This window comes from Calonectris borealis, chromosome 1 (assembly GCF_964195595.1).
Source record: "Calonectris borealis chromosome 1, bCalBor7.hap1.2, whole genome shotgun sequence".
Lineage (NCBI taxonomy): Eukaryota > Metazoa > Chordata > Aves > Procellariiformes > Procellariidae > Calonectris > Calonectris borealis.
Window position 1 is genome coordinate 85,622,198 of NC_134312.1, and position 16,618 is coordinate 85,638,815.

General features: G+C 41.2%; 1 protein-coding gene across 1 annotated transcript in view; it reads right to left on the reverse strand.

Annotated features, from left to right (window-relative positions):
- The window catches only part of PRMT8 (protein arginine methyltransferase 8), an 84,790-nt gene extending 81,221 nt beyond the window's left edge, over positions 1 to 3,569 (reverse strand). The window contains exon 1 of the mRNA XM_075164054.1: positions 2,790 to 3,569. Coding sequence (XP_075020155.1) covers positions 2,790 to 2,864 — 75 coding nt within the window. The 5' untranslated portion in view covers positions 2,865 to 3,569. The remainder of the gene's footprint in view (positions 1 to 2,789) is intronic.
- Positions 3,570 to 16,618: the final 13,049 nt, after the last annotated feature.

Genomic DNA, 16,618 nt, shown 5'->3' on the forward strand with positions numbered 1-16,618 from the left:
TTCACTTAACTATGTTTTGTATCAAGATATAAGGCTATGGGGATACTGGTAATGTAAATGTCTGTACAATCTGGTACCATGGGAGCACATTTCTGTAAGTTTCCTGGTTAACACGAGGTGTCCTCGACTGGAAAGTAATGCTAGTGAGCTATTGCTTTTCTATTCTCTTGTATTCTTGTTTGAGGGAACAGTGAGTATTGTCTTACTGTAGCTTTGGTTTTCCCTTGCCTGTATGTGTCGTCATCATTTCTTTAAGCTCTTTAGGCTAGTGAGTTAGCACTATGGTCATCAGATTGTAGTTAAGGGAATAAAAAGTTTCTATGGAATAATACAGTGTCTATGTTTTTTGTCTTAATGTATTTTTTTAAACTGCCCTACTACTGAAACAGTATACTTGCCATATTTGACCAAAAGTTTGAGTAATGCTCTATGTTACTATGAAGCTGTAACATAAGTAATTGGCTCAAATCAATCTGAGTAAGACCCAGAAGGTTTTTGGAATGATTTGGAAGTGGGGCATTTTGAACATTTGTTAAATGTTTTAACTCTTCATCTCTCATTATAGCTGACATTTTTTACATCATGTCTATCACCATGGCATCAAAGTATTTCAGAAATTTAGTATCAGATCATGCATATTACTGATACCCCATTAGTTTCAAATGAAGCAAATTTATACCAATTCCTAATTTTCTCTGACACTGTGATAAGTCCAAAAGTGAGATGCTTTGTCCTATATTCCTTCTAATTCAGGAGAAAGTTAGAGAAATACAGGTTTGAAGGTCAAACTGGTATCATATAAAGTCATATGCTAAATATAGATGCTTGACGAGTAAAAGAGCTTCAAAGATCTTGGCATATTTTGCTTGCTGTACTTCTAAGTCTGCATGTATGCAGACTACTTCTCTCAGTACATAATAGATCTTAACATCACAAATATGAAAATTAATAATATAGAAAATATCTTGGCAGGTGTTATGAATGTATCCCTTCTGATTTTCTTAAGGTACAAGCGCAGCAGGATATGCCTAATCTGCAGTATTTTCACTCTCATTTCACAAATCTGTCACTGATGGATAGTCTGAGGAGAGGAAGGACAGCGTTTTAATATTCTTCTAACCTGTATGCAGCATTGGAATGAAACTGTCGTTGTTAAGAAAGCCTTCTCCATAAAATGACATTGCGGTGTGTGCAGCATTGCACAAGCAGAAAGACAAAGGTAGTTAAACAACAAACATGTACTAACAGCGAATTGAACAGAAGAGGAATATTTAAAGAGCTCCTCTCATCTATTTTCCCTGTCTAAAGACAATTTTCATTGAAAAACAGCTTTGAAAGGAACTGGCTGTGCTTGTACATTTCTCCTTGCAATACTGCCCAGGATCCTGGGACCTTTAATGCAATATGTGCTGTCAGTACTACGACAGTTTACAGATGTGCAGCCAGACTTCTTGCTATTTATAGATGCCTCTTCTGCAAACAGTACTCCATGGGGTTGTAAGGCAGTAGCAGGCATGTTCTTTCATTTAGTGCCTACATCACATTCATTTAAGAAAATTCTGCTGGCATGGCAAAGGAGGCATATTTATGAAGGTCAAGCAGAGACAGCTCTATTAGGCAGAGAAATGTGGAATTCATGAGGGAGCAGGACACCTACTGGGAGGTCTATCTGAAGGGAGGAGACAGTTGGCAGAGACATTGAAAGAATAAAGGAGGGGTTAGTCATGTGCTCACTCAAACGGAAGTGGTGCTTTTGTTCTTTATTACGTCTGCAGGGCAACTGGGGAGAAGGGGCAGTGTCGCCCGTGCATGTAAGGGCAAAGCTGCTGAAGTTGGTTGGGGTGCAATGTCCTTGGAGGTCTGTACATGGCTGTGCTGCATATCGCTTAACCATGTGTTAAGTGTTCAGTCAGAGTGCTAAGCACAGTCTATTAATAGAAACGGGGAGTGTGGCACACACTCGCACTTTCGCCTGTTTCCTTCTCACATGCTCCCAGAGAAGCTGGGACTGCATCCTGCATCCTTCAGCTTTTCCAGATCTAAGACTTCGCACACTGCTGTATCCCTTGAGAAGTCTCAATGAGGTCAAGACAAGTAAACAAGGGCTGCTAAACCCCAATGTTGCTAAGATGGGAAAGCCTGAGGAGACCGAAGGGGAGGGAGGGGTCGGATTTCTTGCAGAAAACCTGAGAGCTCGCAGGGCACCCTCTCGACCCGAAGGCAATGCAAAGCTATTCTTGGCACTGCGTAGGCTAGCCGGGCGCAAGGGGGAATGCTCTCCTACCCTCCGCCCCCGCCTCGGGCAGCTCCGCTTGGTAATACCCAGAATGCTGCATAGACACGAATAGTCCTGAAGTCCCGCAAACAATCCTAGCAAAGGCTCCACGGCGTTCTGCCAGGCGACAAGCACTCAGAGCTGGCCAAGGTGCTGTTGCAAGAGACTTTCCTTGTCCCTTTCAGCCTCCTCAAACACGCAAATAACCGCCCCCCTTCCTTACCGCCGCACATCCTCTGCCCGGCCCGCGCCGGCCCACCCAACTTCTCGGGGAACCAGCCGTAAAGCGGCGGCTTCCCGGAAGCAGCCCGAGCGACAGGAGGGTTCAGCGGGGTGCAAAGTTCTCTGCCTAGGGGGAACGGGGGGCGCATGCAGGAAATGATAGCAGCAACGGAGCCAGGGACTAGCCGAAGGAGCCAGGAAAGTTTATCTGCAGTTACTGCTGCTTCTGCTAAGGGATCTATGCTCGGGGCTGAGGGGAGCTGGGGCGCCGGGCTCTGCCTTGCATCCTTACCTCGGTGCTGTCGGCAGCGTTCTCCGCCATTTTCCTCCTCAGGAGCAGGCAGCGGGAGGAGTGTTTCATTCCCATAAGAGCTAGCCAAGGGGCTGGGGCCTCGGGGTTGGTGTTTTGTTTTGTGTTTTCAAGGATCTCCAAACACTGGTGCGCGCCAAAGGATAGGGAGAAAAAAATTACGGAAAACAGCAATAAATCAGGCAGCTTTGTCCTTTCCGCGTCGTCCACGGGAATGTTTGTCTCAGCATCGGGAGCTCCTCGGGCACTTTGAAGTCCTCTTTCTCCCCTCTCTTCCGCCTCCAGCGAGCTTTTGGGATGGGCAGAGAGAGGCGGCACACACTCTTCAGGTTAAACTAAAAGACTGTTGGGCTGCGAGTCCTCCCCTTCAGAGAAAGCAGTCGGGCTAAAAAGGAGAGAAGCACCAGCCAAACTGAACTTGGGCGTGCAGTGACCAGCTGGGCATCTTTGTGTCCTGTGGCTACTCTTCCAGAGGCAGAGGGAGCCAGAGACAAAGCAACAGGACAAGGAAATCATAGCCCTTTATTTTCCTTCTTTGGGCTTCTTTCTTCCTCTCTAGGTCCCAGGAAACTTCCTTTAAAGATGATCATAGAATTTGCCACCCTTTTTCTATGAACGTCTTCTGAAATAGCAATCCCTCCTCTCCCCTTCCCCCCCCTTCCCTTCCCTCTCCCTACCCCTTCTGCTCTCGGGCAGAGCTTGGTGCCCTTCTCGGAGAATTGCATTCACGTGTCATTGGTAGAAAAAAACATTGTATCAAGCTCCCCCCACCCGTCGCCTACACCCTCTGACACACAAGCACGCATTCACACGCATGTGCACACACAACTCCCTCTCACACAGACATGCATAATTTTTTTTCTTCCCCATCCTTCCTCTTGTTTTGAATCAGCAACACTTTTCTTTGCAAGGAGTCTCGGTAAGGCTTTTACAGGGCAACCGAAGAAGCCTGCTCCAGCTTCTTTGCTCCGAGTTAAGTAGCAAACCTGCTTTCTTAATATATCTTCTCGTGTGTGCGCTCCCAGCTTCTGTTTTACTTGAAGTTTTTCAGCAGGATCTACGCTCCGTCAGATGGCCATGAACTGTAGAAATATAGTCCCGATCCGGATGCAGCTCCTGCTGAAAAGGGGGGGAGGGGGGAGGGGCGGAAGAAGAGGTCTTGCTGGAGGAGGGGGGGGAAGAGGCTAAAGGTGTTTTGAACTTCTTTTTAGCCTTTTCCTGATGACATCTTCCTCTGTGGGAGTGCATTGCCACCTTCCCCACACGTTTATCTTGCTTTCATTCCTCCGGGAACTTTCTAGTTCTGAGTTGTCAGCTGGGAGGATTAGGTTTACCTCACTCGTGTTGCTGTGGGTAAGGGCGGGAGAGGGGGCGTATTACATAATTAATCCTTCCAACTTCACTTTCCGCAGCTCCATCTCCAGCCCACTGTTCTCACGTTTCTGTTTTGTTTTTATACGGAGGAGGTGAGAAAATAATGCTGGTGTGTAGGTGTGTGTTGCTCGAAGGATTTCAAGGACCAGAACAGGATTGCTGCTCTCTGAACAGTTTGAAATAATTTCCTCTGGGGGTGCCAATGGAGACCTGAAGACGACATTTGGAAGATTACTTTCGATGCATATTTTAAGCACATAGCCAGCTCAGATGCTACATCAGTAACAGATTATGATAGATCTGGGGTTCTGAATTTTTGTCCCTCGCAGTCTATTATAATGTCTTTTAATTAGAGTTTATCCTCAGCTGACCTCTGGAATACTGACATACCATGAAGTACTGCCAAAGCAACAGGAGGTCCCTGGGCACACAGGAGGCTGAAATATTGCTGGGGATTGGGGAATGGAGGTAGAGAATGTGAATTAAAGAGCAGAGAGCAAAATTATTTTCCTACCCCATGGGGATGAGGAGATGGGGCGAATAAAATTAAATACGCAAATTTCTTCCTTTTGCTTGAATGACCCTCACAAATTCTTGTTCAGACACAGATCAGTAGGTATGCAATAGATTTGTAATAAATCACATAGAAATAAGAAACCCAGGGAAGCAGAAGTTGTGTGGTATGCTGAGATATCAAGTGACAATGACAGTGTGCCATATAGGGCACAATGGTACCATACGAAAAGGTTTCAGAATATGAGAGTATGTTATAGACACACATGCCATACAGCTTGAGACTGGACCTCTGTGAGATACTTTGCAGAGCCATTTGATCATTCCATTTTTCACAAGCCTCTGACTTCCTGCTACTCCTTTCAGCTCGCATTTATTCTAACGCTTCAAGTTCTTTCATTAGCTCCACACCACTGCTAATTTTTTCAATAATCATTCACACCTCCTTTGATATAAAGTAGAATTCTATTCAGCCTAATTAAATCTTTTAAAATAAACCAGTGTTCTATATAGAGAAAAAGAATTAGATTTTTCAAAACTACTCCAGGACATATTTTCCAGTTTTCTCTGAGAGCTAGGTCTGTATTTCTGGTACAGCTCAATCACTCTTTAGTCAGCTAAATGAGGCATCGGATTTTCAAAAGCACTCAGCAACTGGCAAAACTGGCAGGCAGAGATTTAATATATCCTTCCTTCTTCTGCTTCAGATACTGCATGACTTGCCCTGGCGCCTATTCTTATCCTCCTCCACCTCTTTGTCAACACAATACCTGACTGCTCATCCTTGAACGTGGTGCTGGTGCTTTACAGATACCAGGAAAGCCTTCCAGTCTTATGGTTTCCAGCATAATGATGAATGTTTTGGTCCTGAACTCCTTTGGAAATCTGCCAGATGGTTGGTGTCCTCACTCCTCCTTTTATGTTCTATATGTGATTGAGGAAACTGCTTGGAAAACACACACCATTTGCTCTAATCTGTTCTATTCCAAAGGGAAAATTTTTTGTCCTTCAGGAATTTTTTTAATCAGTCATGGGCAGAAGTTATTCCTTTCAAGAATCAATTAGCAATATCAGTTAAGAGGCTGAAAGCAGTGTGTTTGCACATACAGATGTCTGCGTGCACACACAGGTATTTGGCCAGTCCTTCAGTTTGAATATGGGCCTCAGTGCAAGTTCCTGTTGATACTGAAATTCACAGGAACACTGAACTTGAGCAATATGAGCTTTCATACTGTTTAGAGGACAAATTCTGCCCTCAGACATGTGAATACAAATTCTGCTGACATCTGTGGTTACCTAAGAGTGATCGTTGGCCATTGGAACTGAGCTCGGGAACATATATCTGATCCCCTGTTTTGTTAGATTTCAAGAAAAAGAGTACTGTAATGACGAAAATGTTATGGTAGTAAAAGTGCATTTGTAACAAAGCCAGGAGATGTCAAAAGCATCGTCTGAATTTAAATATATCATGTATAAGTACATATGAAGGTCACAAAGTATTACAAATGGAGTGGGGTGGTGCTGAAGAGGAAATGGAAAGGGAAGCATTTATTACTTCAGATTTCCACTAGCAGCTGTGGTTGAGGCTGCTTTGCTACTTGCTGAGTGTGGCAATAATACTGTGCTGGCCCTCAGAAGATTCAGACTTACTGCCAGCTTTGTCATTAGCTTGGATGAAATCCAAATGTCTGCATTTGAGGTGGGATAATCCTGTGCCTCAGTATAGACTGAGAAATTGCGTAGTAGTCCTGATGGAAAGCATCTGGGGCTTACGGGGTGGGGGTGGAGCTAGGTTGAATATGACTCATCATGCTTTCTCACTGCATAAAAGGCAAACTGTATAATTGTCTCAATTAAATGGAAAGTGGCCAGCAAAGCGAGGAAGTATGATTCTCTCTCTACTTGGCACTGGTGAGACTGCATCTTTGATTCTGTGTCTAGTGCTGGGTCCCCTGGTTCAAGAGGGAGGTAGATACATTGGAGATGGTTCAGTGAGAGATTACTGCAATGGTCTCTTAGGGCACTAACCTTCCAGGAGAGTTGGGCTTGTTGACTTTGGTGAAGAAGAGGTCAAGGGCCACTCAGTAGTGGCTTATGACTAGCTTTAAGGATTGTGGCTAAGATGAGCCAAATTCCTTTTGGTACATTCAGATGATATGAAAAAGGGCAACAGCTGCAGGTTGTGGCTTGGGCAGTTCAGATTCAATATTAGCAAAAGAAGTGTCCCTCCACATAAAAAAGCCTAACTTTTCTTTGTGCTTTATACATCAAGGAAAGCCTTTTTTTTTCAATTGCACATCTGTGCCTGAGGAAAACATCAGTGAAATATGGGATCTGCTAACGATAAAGCTAAGGACATACATGAACAGGAGAACATCTTTTTCCTCTGATAAAAACTTTCTCCCCAAAATAATTTTTTATGGACAGGAAAGGATGAATAAGGAGAAGAAGAGAAAATATGAATAAGGAAGGAGGTCAGGTGGAGAACTGGCAGAAGAGGACTGGCAGAGATGGTGAAAAAATGCGTAGCAAAGTTCTGCATAGGGAAGCACAGGGTAGCCATGGTAGGCAAAGAAAAGCAGCGATGAAAAGACTGAAGACGGAAGAAGGTAAAATAGAATAGCACTTTGTGTCACAGGTAATATTCATATGGCCTGGATCAATGTTAAACTGTTACATTTATTACACTGGAATGTTCTGTCATATAAAACAAAGTAATTCCACTGGGTCTTCCAAACCTTCTCTGCCACCCCCATTTCTGCAACTTTGGCCATCTCTTCCCCAGTCACTTATTCACAGGTCATAAGGAAGATTAAACCAGGAAATTTCACCTTTCTTAATACCTTGCATCTTGATGAAAGGAAGAAGACAGGGCATAATCAGCCTGGAAAAGACTTCTCCCTTTCTATTTGACCTCAGACTTCAGCAGAAAGACTGGGTATCAGGTGCCTTTCTTCCTTGTTGTTTGTTTAGAAAAGTGGGGAAAGGTTTTACACAGGGACTGGGAGCAACCATTGGGCTATACCCAATCCACTTCCTAGTTGGATGAGAAAGTACCATAGCAAAAATTTATTCCTGCTCCAAAATACCCACCAAATTCTATTTGTTAGCTGATCAAAGGAAGACATGGGGCAGGATCCTTTTATAGCATCACTTTGCATTGTTCTTTCAAGTTAATAGCACTATATTAATTGGTAACAGCTGTGATTTTTGCCCTTTAAGTGAAAAACTGCCCTAACTGATGAGCCAAGGCTAACTAGTTCTTATAAATTTTTTCTTTTTTTTCTCTTCTTCTGCAATCTTGAGAAATTTACTGGTTTTGAGTGATGTTAGTTCTTTACCTGTTATTGAAGGTAATATTATTGGTCAGAAAGTCACAGTGATTTCCTTTGCCTCAAAAGGACAAGAGGAAATGGCCTCAAGTTGCGCCAAGGGAGGTTTAGACTGGACGTTAGGAGAAATTTCTTTACTGAAAGAGTGGTCAGGCCTTGGAACAGGCTGCTCAGGGAAGTGGTTGAGTCACCATCTCTGGAAGTATTTAAAAGACGTGTAGATGAGGTGCTTAGGGACATGGTGTAGTGGGCATGGTGGTGTTGGGTTGATGGTTGGACTCGATGATCTTAGAGGTCTTTTCCAACCTGTGTGATTCTATGATTCTATGATTCTAAAACACACATTATGTTTGGCAATCTCTCCAATCTCTTCATGCGTCTTCTATCCCCACTATGTCTCTCAAAAATGCCAGTAGTTCAAATATTTTCTTATTTCCAGCAATTCACATGTTCATTCTGAAGACTCTGAAATGAATTCTAATTGACACTGTGGATTTAAATATCTTATTTTATTTATGCTGTTCCTTCCTGATCCTTTAGCTTTCCTCATTAACTTTTTTTCCCATGTGTCATTTTCTTCTTCATGAACACTAACGCATTCCAGCCTTCTCCTGGGAATCCTGTGAATCACTGCAGTTTTCAACCATTGATGCTAGGTTTGAGAGAGGAAGGGTCTATCAGAAGCTAAACTGATCTGAGATACCCATTGCCACAAGCCAAGAATATATGTCCAGGGCTCAGATAATTCAGTGTTAAATTACAGAAATCTTGTCATGAACTGAATCCTCAGCTATGCTTACAGATAATGAAACACCAGAGGACTACCTTGTCCCTTGCAGATTCATCACCAGAATTTTTATGTTTTTCTAAGGTTGTAGACTTCATTTTATTTAACAACAAAAACTCTATTTTGCAGTCAAAAAACTGAAAACTTAATCTAAATTTTACCAAAATGTTCCTTCCATTTTTTTTTCATTGTGAGTGCTAAACTCTTAAAAAGTTGTAACTGGGTCAGCTGGAAGAAAGTCCTATTCTGACAACTTCTATAAAGGCCACCAAAGTGGGTCTCCAATCCTCTATGGATTAGAGGAGCTAAGCAGGCTATTGAGAATTGACATTACTCCAATAGCAGAGATAAATGGGCATAATATCATGGTATGTTAGACGCTGACCTCCATAAATGATAATACAACCTTGTTTAATTTCCACCTAACTTTTTGAACCATTACAAATCACATACACTCAGAACAGACAACAAAATACCTCTGAAGTTTGATAGCAAAGTAATCTTCAAGTTATGAGGAGCCTAAGAAATATGCAAAATATTTTCCCATATAACGTAAGAAAAACATGGATATACTGGAGTGAGTCCACTGAAGGGCCACAAAAATTATTAAGTAACTGGAGAGCTCTGTCATAGGAAGATAGGCTGAGTGCGCTTGATGGGAGAAGGGGTAAAGAAGATGGAGCCAGAGTCTTCTCAGTGGTAGCCAGGGAAAGGACAAGAGGAAATGGGCACAAATTGAAATACAGGACATAAAAACATAAGAAGAAACCCTTTTTTACTGTGAGGGTGCCCAAAGATTAGACGTATTCAAAACCTGACTATAAATGGCCCCAAGCAACTTGATCTAGTTGACAATCCTTTGAATGGGGGATTGGACTAGATGATTTCCAGAGGTCTTTTCCAACCTCAATGATTCTGTGATTCTGTGTGATTCTGGAAGATCTATGAAAATCACTTAGATGGCTCTGTCAAGTCTGGCAAATAGCTGTCTGTCTTCTTGAGTTCTCTTCCATAACTGTCTTATACAGTAAGTCATGCTGCTAAGTGTCTCACTTCTTCCTGTTGTGAACAATTTTCCTCAAACACATGCACATGTGTTCAGCTGTCACTGTCGACAAGCAACTATTTGTAACTATGATAGTGGGTTGGCATTTTTTTTCTTCCCAGTTCGGTATTTTCCTTTCTCTTCCATTAAGGAAAATTGCCAAAATGCTGCTGCCTCCCACTGAAACATGAAAAATAAGAAAGTCTGATCAGTACTGCATCTATTTCATGAGCTGAGAGCAACATAGCTTGTTTTCCAGAACCAGTCTAGAATTTAGCAAAAGTGAGGTCATACTTCTTTACAATGTTGCCCGATGATGGACCCCAATAAATTAAATACAATCAGGCTTTGGCCAGGTTATAGTGTAGAGTCTGAGGTGCCTAAGTTGATGATTTTTCTGGCTGCAAGCAGAGCTCAGCCTCCTGGGTTATTGATCTGGTTGTGGACTTTGGCAGAATCTAGGATTTCTGCTAGTTCATCTGTGGTCCCTGCCAGAGAGAAGATTTATACTTATTTAAACTAAACTCTGCATAACACAGGTATAATTGTGTGACCTAGGTGTTAATAGTGCCCATTGTCTTTCTTCAAACTAAATAAAATAGAAGATGGTAGAAGTGAAAGAGCCAAAATTGAGAAGTACATGAATTTTATATGTGGTATACCTGTATTTTCTTTCAGGCAAAAAACATTTCATGAGCAGTGCATAATGGTTTTGCTTGTAGTGTTCAGAAATCTGCCTGATATAATAAAAAACCTCTGGAAATATAGATGTATTTGCTATCATTTGTTGAAGTTAGAGAAGTCAGTCATTACAGCAGAGTTGTTCACAGTTTGGATGACAGTGAAAGCTTGCTTCTGAGAAGGGAAAGGGAAGGGGAGCAAGAACATACCTAGTACTACTAAAGGCAAGGCAAAGCTTCCTTGAGGAAAGAGCTTTTGATACTATTTTTGTTACAGACGTGGTCTAGAGAAGCCCATCAAGCTTGGAACCCCATTGTTCTAGGTATTGCCTTTCAGGTCGTGCTTTGGTAGTTTGCTACTAAGTAGAGGAGAGCAAAGCATTATTTCCCTGATTCTTTACACTTGTGCCACAGAGCTCAAGTGAATTACATGCAACATACAACAAATTCCAGGAGGGCTGGGCCAGAGCCAGTTTTCAGGTCTATTTCAGTAGCTGACAGGATCTTCCTGTCCATAAACCTAAGAACTGGCATGCTGGAAAAAACAAAATTCAAGCTGATAGATTAAAACAGTACATAATTAAAAATGGAGGATTTAGGAAAAAAGTGATGCAGAATTAGAACTCTTCTTGTGACTAAGCTAATTTGTGCGATCCATTCCTTTTCATTAGGAACACTGCCTACTACAGTTTGGAAACAAGAAGAATAGAATGGATGGGTTTAACAAGAAGGGTAAACCACCGCAACTCCAAATGAAAGTGTTCTTACCTTTACTGCAGTCTCGGGACTTTGCACCTAGTATGTTCTGGAAATACATGAAAATGATGATTTATAAGTAGTAAATCCATGTGTGTACCAGCTTCCAAAGAACTACCAGCTTGGTGAGGAGGAGAAAGGAAACCTACAGCAATCTAAAACACAGAGGATTCATGTTACGAGTAAATAAGGCACGTTTTTAAAATGGCATATGAAAGGTCATGTTCATTCTGTAAGAGTATGAGCTCAGGATGAATTTGAGACATACTGCTCTCAAAAATGGTATGCTGTTCTGTGTCTTTTGCTGTCAGGATAAAAAAAAAAAAAACCAACAACTTTAATCCACAGTGAATCCTATAATGGTCCCCGCAAATTATGGTCAAACAGAAGTATAAACCTTGAAGAACAATTTTAATGGGAAAGCTTATTGAAGTTTCTAACACCCATGGGTGAAATACACATATGGTTAGAAGCGTTAGATTTTCATCTTATCTCTGCCACAATTTACTAGATGATTTTATCTATCTTCCAGTTTTGCAATCTATAATATTAATAGCTAAGTTAATATGAATGTATAATATTAGCCTGTGTTTTGGGGTGTGGAGAATTAGTTCATGGCTGTACATGCTTTGCGTTGTACATGTTTAGAGATAATAAAAAAGTCTCCCTAAGTGCAAAGTATTATTTAAAGCACTTCTTACATGGGGCACAAGGATGGGAGAGACCACCTGGATTATCATTTCAGGTCCTGTAATGAGACATCATCAGGTATTACAATGATATTTGTAATATCATTGTAGACACTCATTCACTGCAAACTTACACTATACTAATCATCCCATACACCACAAACCAAAAACGCTTCATTGTCCAGTACAATCTTACAATTTGCAGTACCAAAGAGCAAAAAGTCCTTAAACTGTGATTTGCAAAGAGAGCAGAAGAGATCGAAGGCATGGTCAAGTAGAGAGTATTGTCAAATAGAGTAGCCTAATCTTGGTTACTCCCTAGGACTGAAGGTATTTTATATGGTTTTAGATTAGATTTTTAAAATTATTTTGCCTCTCTGAGTGATACTCTGCCATATCTAAAAGCTGTTTTGTCTTCAGCACAACTATAGGTCTGAGTGAAAGACACACAAATTCTCACATCTGAAAACACCCTAAAAGGAAAGCAATAATGAATGACCCTTGTGGCAAGATTTATGGAATTTTAAGTTTTAATTGTGATATAAGATTGAAATTCAAGTTCATCCTATAGTTTGTGACCATTGCAGAAGCCTGTGAAAACTATAAAATATAAATGTACTAATGAGGATATTCAAACATGGTTTGTCGCTGTGCTCTCAAGCCTGGTCATCCTGACCTCTGAGCCGTCAGTTCCATACTCACAGCTAATTAAAATATGATTGTTAAAGACTAACAGTTCTGTATATTAGTGATGATGATTAGTATAAGTACTGACTGTTACCAAGAACTGTGTTGCTGATGAATGAATTTAGAAAAAATTTAGTTTTACAGTTTACAACTGGCCTGATTTCTCAGTTTTCTACGTACTGTCATTCCAGCAATCTCTAATTCCCTAACTGATATATAATATACAGATATATTCATTTGCAACAAGTTACAGTCACAGTGTAGCTGTATATCTTGGCTGTGCCAATGTGCCTACTCAGCACAATCATTAATTCTCTGGGTGACTGAGGAACTTTACAGACTGTTTCTGCTGGCAGAGGCAACTGATTTGAGACAATGGATTGACATTATATGAAGTGGTTGACCGAACTCCTAGTTGCCTTCACAACAAAGTATTTGACAAACCATTGCAGAAGCTCTCCAAGTGGGAATTTAAGACAGTCCTGGAGATTTCCCCAGGCAGTTCCTGCTGTGTTTAAGCCAATTGACAGGCACTATTAGTATGGTATTGTCTCAGAGATGCCCCTACGTAGTTGCTGCTGCAGAATTGGCCAAATTGTACATAGATAAGACACTTGTAACTAGTCATTAGAGCTGTTCTTGCAGATATAGAAATGGTCGCACATAACACATAAGACATCTAGACTAGGTTTACACACATAAGACCGTGTGCCAGCTGTATTATAAAAACTCAGCAGAGCAGCTGTTCAGTGAGTCTCATCTGATGCAGCTGAAAATGCCTTTGCAAAGACACTTGCAACAGAGGCTTACAGTGTCACTGTCCAGACACCAGCTGACCAACCTGTTTGAGAGATTCGATTTCCTATGTGAACATTATCTTATGCAAAAAATCCCAATAGATCAGTATTTTTTAACAAACAATCTGTCTTGTGAGTGTCTGTAACACCCATTCTCATGTACATCACCTCCATAAGAATGTTCATTGACAGAGGGGGAAACGTGTGGGTCCAAAACCCCGTGAGAAACTGGGACTTTGGCTCAGAAGCAAAATTCCTTACAGAGAGGTAAATATCTACCTAGCTGACATGACTAGAATAATTAGATTGGTGTTGGAGGCCCAGAGTTTGACCTTTGATATACTGCTATGGAGTTGTTAGGCATGTAACTTTTATTAGTTAAAGTGCAATTAGGCATGTGTTATGAAAACACATGTAATTGGCAGAAGTAACAGCACTTAACTATTCAAGGATATTTGCCTGGCAACTCACCACAGTAATCAACGTGTAGGACTTCACAGTGTCCACCAATCATAAGGTTAAAAATCCAGAAGTTGCTCGTCCACCTCAGTCTGAAAGGGAGAACTCTATCTTCTAGAATGCCTAACTCTGGAGCACCTCCAGGGACACCTGGGACCAAGCTCATGTGGCCAGAACCGACACTCTTAACAGCCTACTCCTCCAGAACACTGACAGTCAGCTGCTGCTCTTGTAAGCAAGGGAAGGAGAAATAGAAATGACCACTGCTCTGTAATGTTGTAGTGTTTTATCAGTAACCACTCTTGCATCAGTAACCACTCTTTCACAAAGGCAATAAATACCCAAACTCCTTCATGTGGATCCAATTATTGCATAATAATTGATGAATGCTTTAGTCTGCCCTGATCTAAAGTGAAACAAAATCCCATGTGCTGTGTTCTGGAGAAAGTAGCAAGTTGGGTATTTTGTTTTGTTTTTGCAAAATGTGCAAACTTTTTGGGGTAGCTCTGTACTGGCTCTGTAGGGAAGGTCTGTTTTCCAGAAAGATGTGTAATATTTCCATTGAGACTCCTATTTCAACATCATAAGGATCAATTTGAGTGTGCATGACAAAGTGGAACATAGCTCAAGAGATTATTAGAGGAACAGGGGTTTTAATCCCTAGATCACAAAACCAGAAATTTGCTGAAGCTTGTAATTACAGGAATTATTGTCCTCTAATGGGCATTTATGTGAACCAGTGTATGAAATGATTTGGCGAGCTCAAGATGCAGCTCTACAAGGCAATTTTCTCAATAGCAAGGCTAGTTGTCCATTGTTGCCTTTTTTGTTTGCAAGTCCACTTGTCTGTGTGGATGCAGGCTGATCCAGATCAGGGCACTGATTAGAATTACAAAACCAATCTTTTTTTTTTTATTATTTTCCAGGGGATGTGGCATTGTGCTCTTGGAGGGTTTACTTTTATTCCATTTCATTTACTAAACTAATTCACTGTATAGCTGAAAAAAGAGCGGAACTAGCACAATGTTAGGACTCTTGGAGGGTAGGTCGAAAGGGCAAAGTACAGAAATTTTGCCTTTAGAGCTAAGAAAACCATGACTAAACCCACAGCTTCAATCCTGTGTTTATGGTGGGGATAGTGATACATTAACGCCTGTACCAGCAATTGCAATAAAGATTCCAGTATTATTCTGAAAATGCCAGTAGGTTTCTGTACATGGTCACTGAGATGCTGACTTTCTCACTTTTGATATGTTATTCTACCATCTGAGGACTGACTTATTTCAGAATGAAGGAATGTGAGGTTTCTGGTAAAATCAGCTTCTTGAAAGGAATTACTATATTGTCGTGTTTGGGGAAAACTCAGAATGCTTGAGGACATGTTGTCTTTTCTTCAGTTCCCTTGTATAATTCAAGGGACTTTCTATAGCCCTTCAGACTGTTTACAGCTCCTGAAAGCTCCCTCAGACCCTTGATTACAGGCTAATATGATCATGTACTAAATGGTATTAAATGTCATTGTTTCCCAAGAGACCTTGAGCCTGCTGGAGGTTGTCTGTACAGGAGAGAACTCTGGTCTAAGTCAGCATTTATGGCTGCTTCAGTGGGACCAAGCAAGTGGAACAAGAATAAGATTATGACCTGTTGGATGGTCTCAGGGTAGTTTCTTTTTGAACGACATTTCTGATGTAGAAATGTTGATAGAAATTTTTTAATGTTAATAAAACTATTAATACTTTTCTTGAATAGATTTCATTTCATTTCAAGTGTTCCTTCACTGGCTGAGAACTGGAGCATAGTATAAATTCTGGGAGCCTAGAGATCTGTAAGCAAGCCATATACTTCTAAGTAGACACATACAACTAAACTGAAGACTAAATGATCAGCTAGTAGGTGGAAAGGTAAAGGTTGTTGCTTTATTCAGAAGCAACCTGAAAATTATACTTCTGAATTCCAGTGAGGACAACTGCAAGGTCGTTGAGACTGCTGACCACTAGGCAGGTTATCTTGCATCTTATGCCTGAAAAATCATGGCCACAAATACTAGTATGCTTTCAGGAGCCAAATATGAAATTGTGTCTAATAACAGTACAGATACTCCTGAGGATAAGAATGTGAGATATTAAACAGGAGTGAAAGGGAGGGTTGATATCTTCAAGGATACGGCGGCTATTACAAAATCAGGTAGACATCAGTGATCATTATTGCACAAAAGGAGACAGCTTGTTTCGTATCCCAAAGCAGAGGCTGAGAGGAAAGCAATTACTCTATCAATACACTAGGAATAAACCGAAGACCAGGGAAGTTGTGTCTCAGCTAAAGGACAAAAGTTGACATAAGAGCAAAAAGGTACAAAGTTGCCATTGATGTAGTGGACACAGTTTGTTACAGTACCTATTATTTTATACTGTTCATTTAAGATTTGTTGCTTAAAAGTTAGGTAACTAGCAGGTGTTGTGTTTGTAGGTATGTAGACAAATTGTGTATCTTGGAAGCATTGTTAGACTCCAGTGAGCAGTAACCCAGGCCTAAATAAAACAATATCTCTGCAGAGCATGTGAATTGATTACTTGCACGCTGGGCATGAATCCGCTTTTCAGACAACACCATGATTAAATTTAGGTTAGAAATTAGTAGTAGTCCTCTGAGCAGGAAGTCTGGAACAGCCAGCTACTAGGGGCAGCAGGGCAAG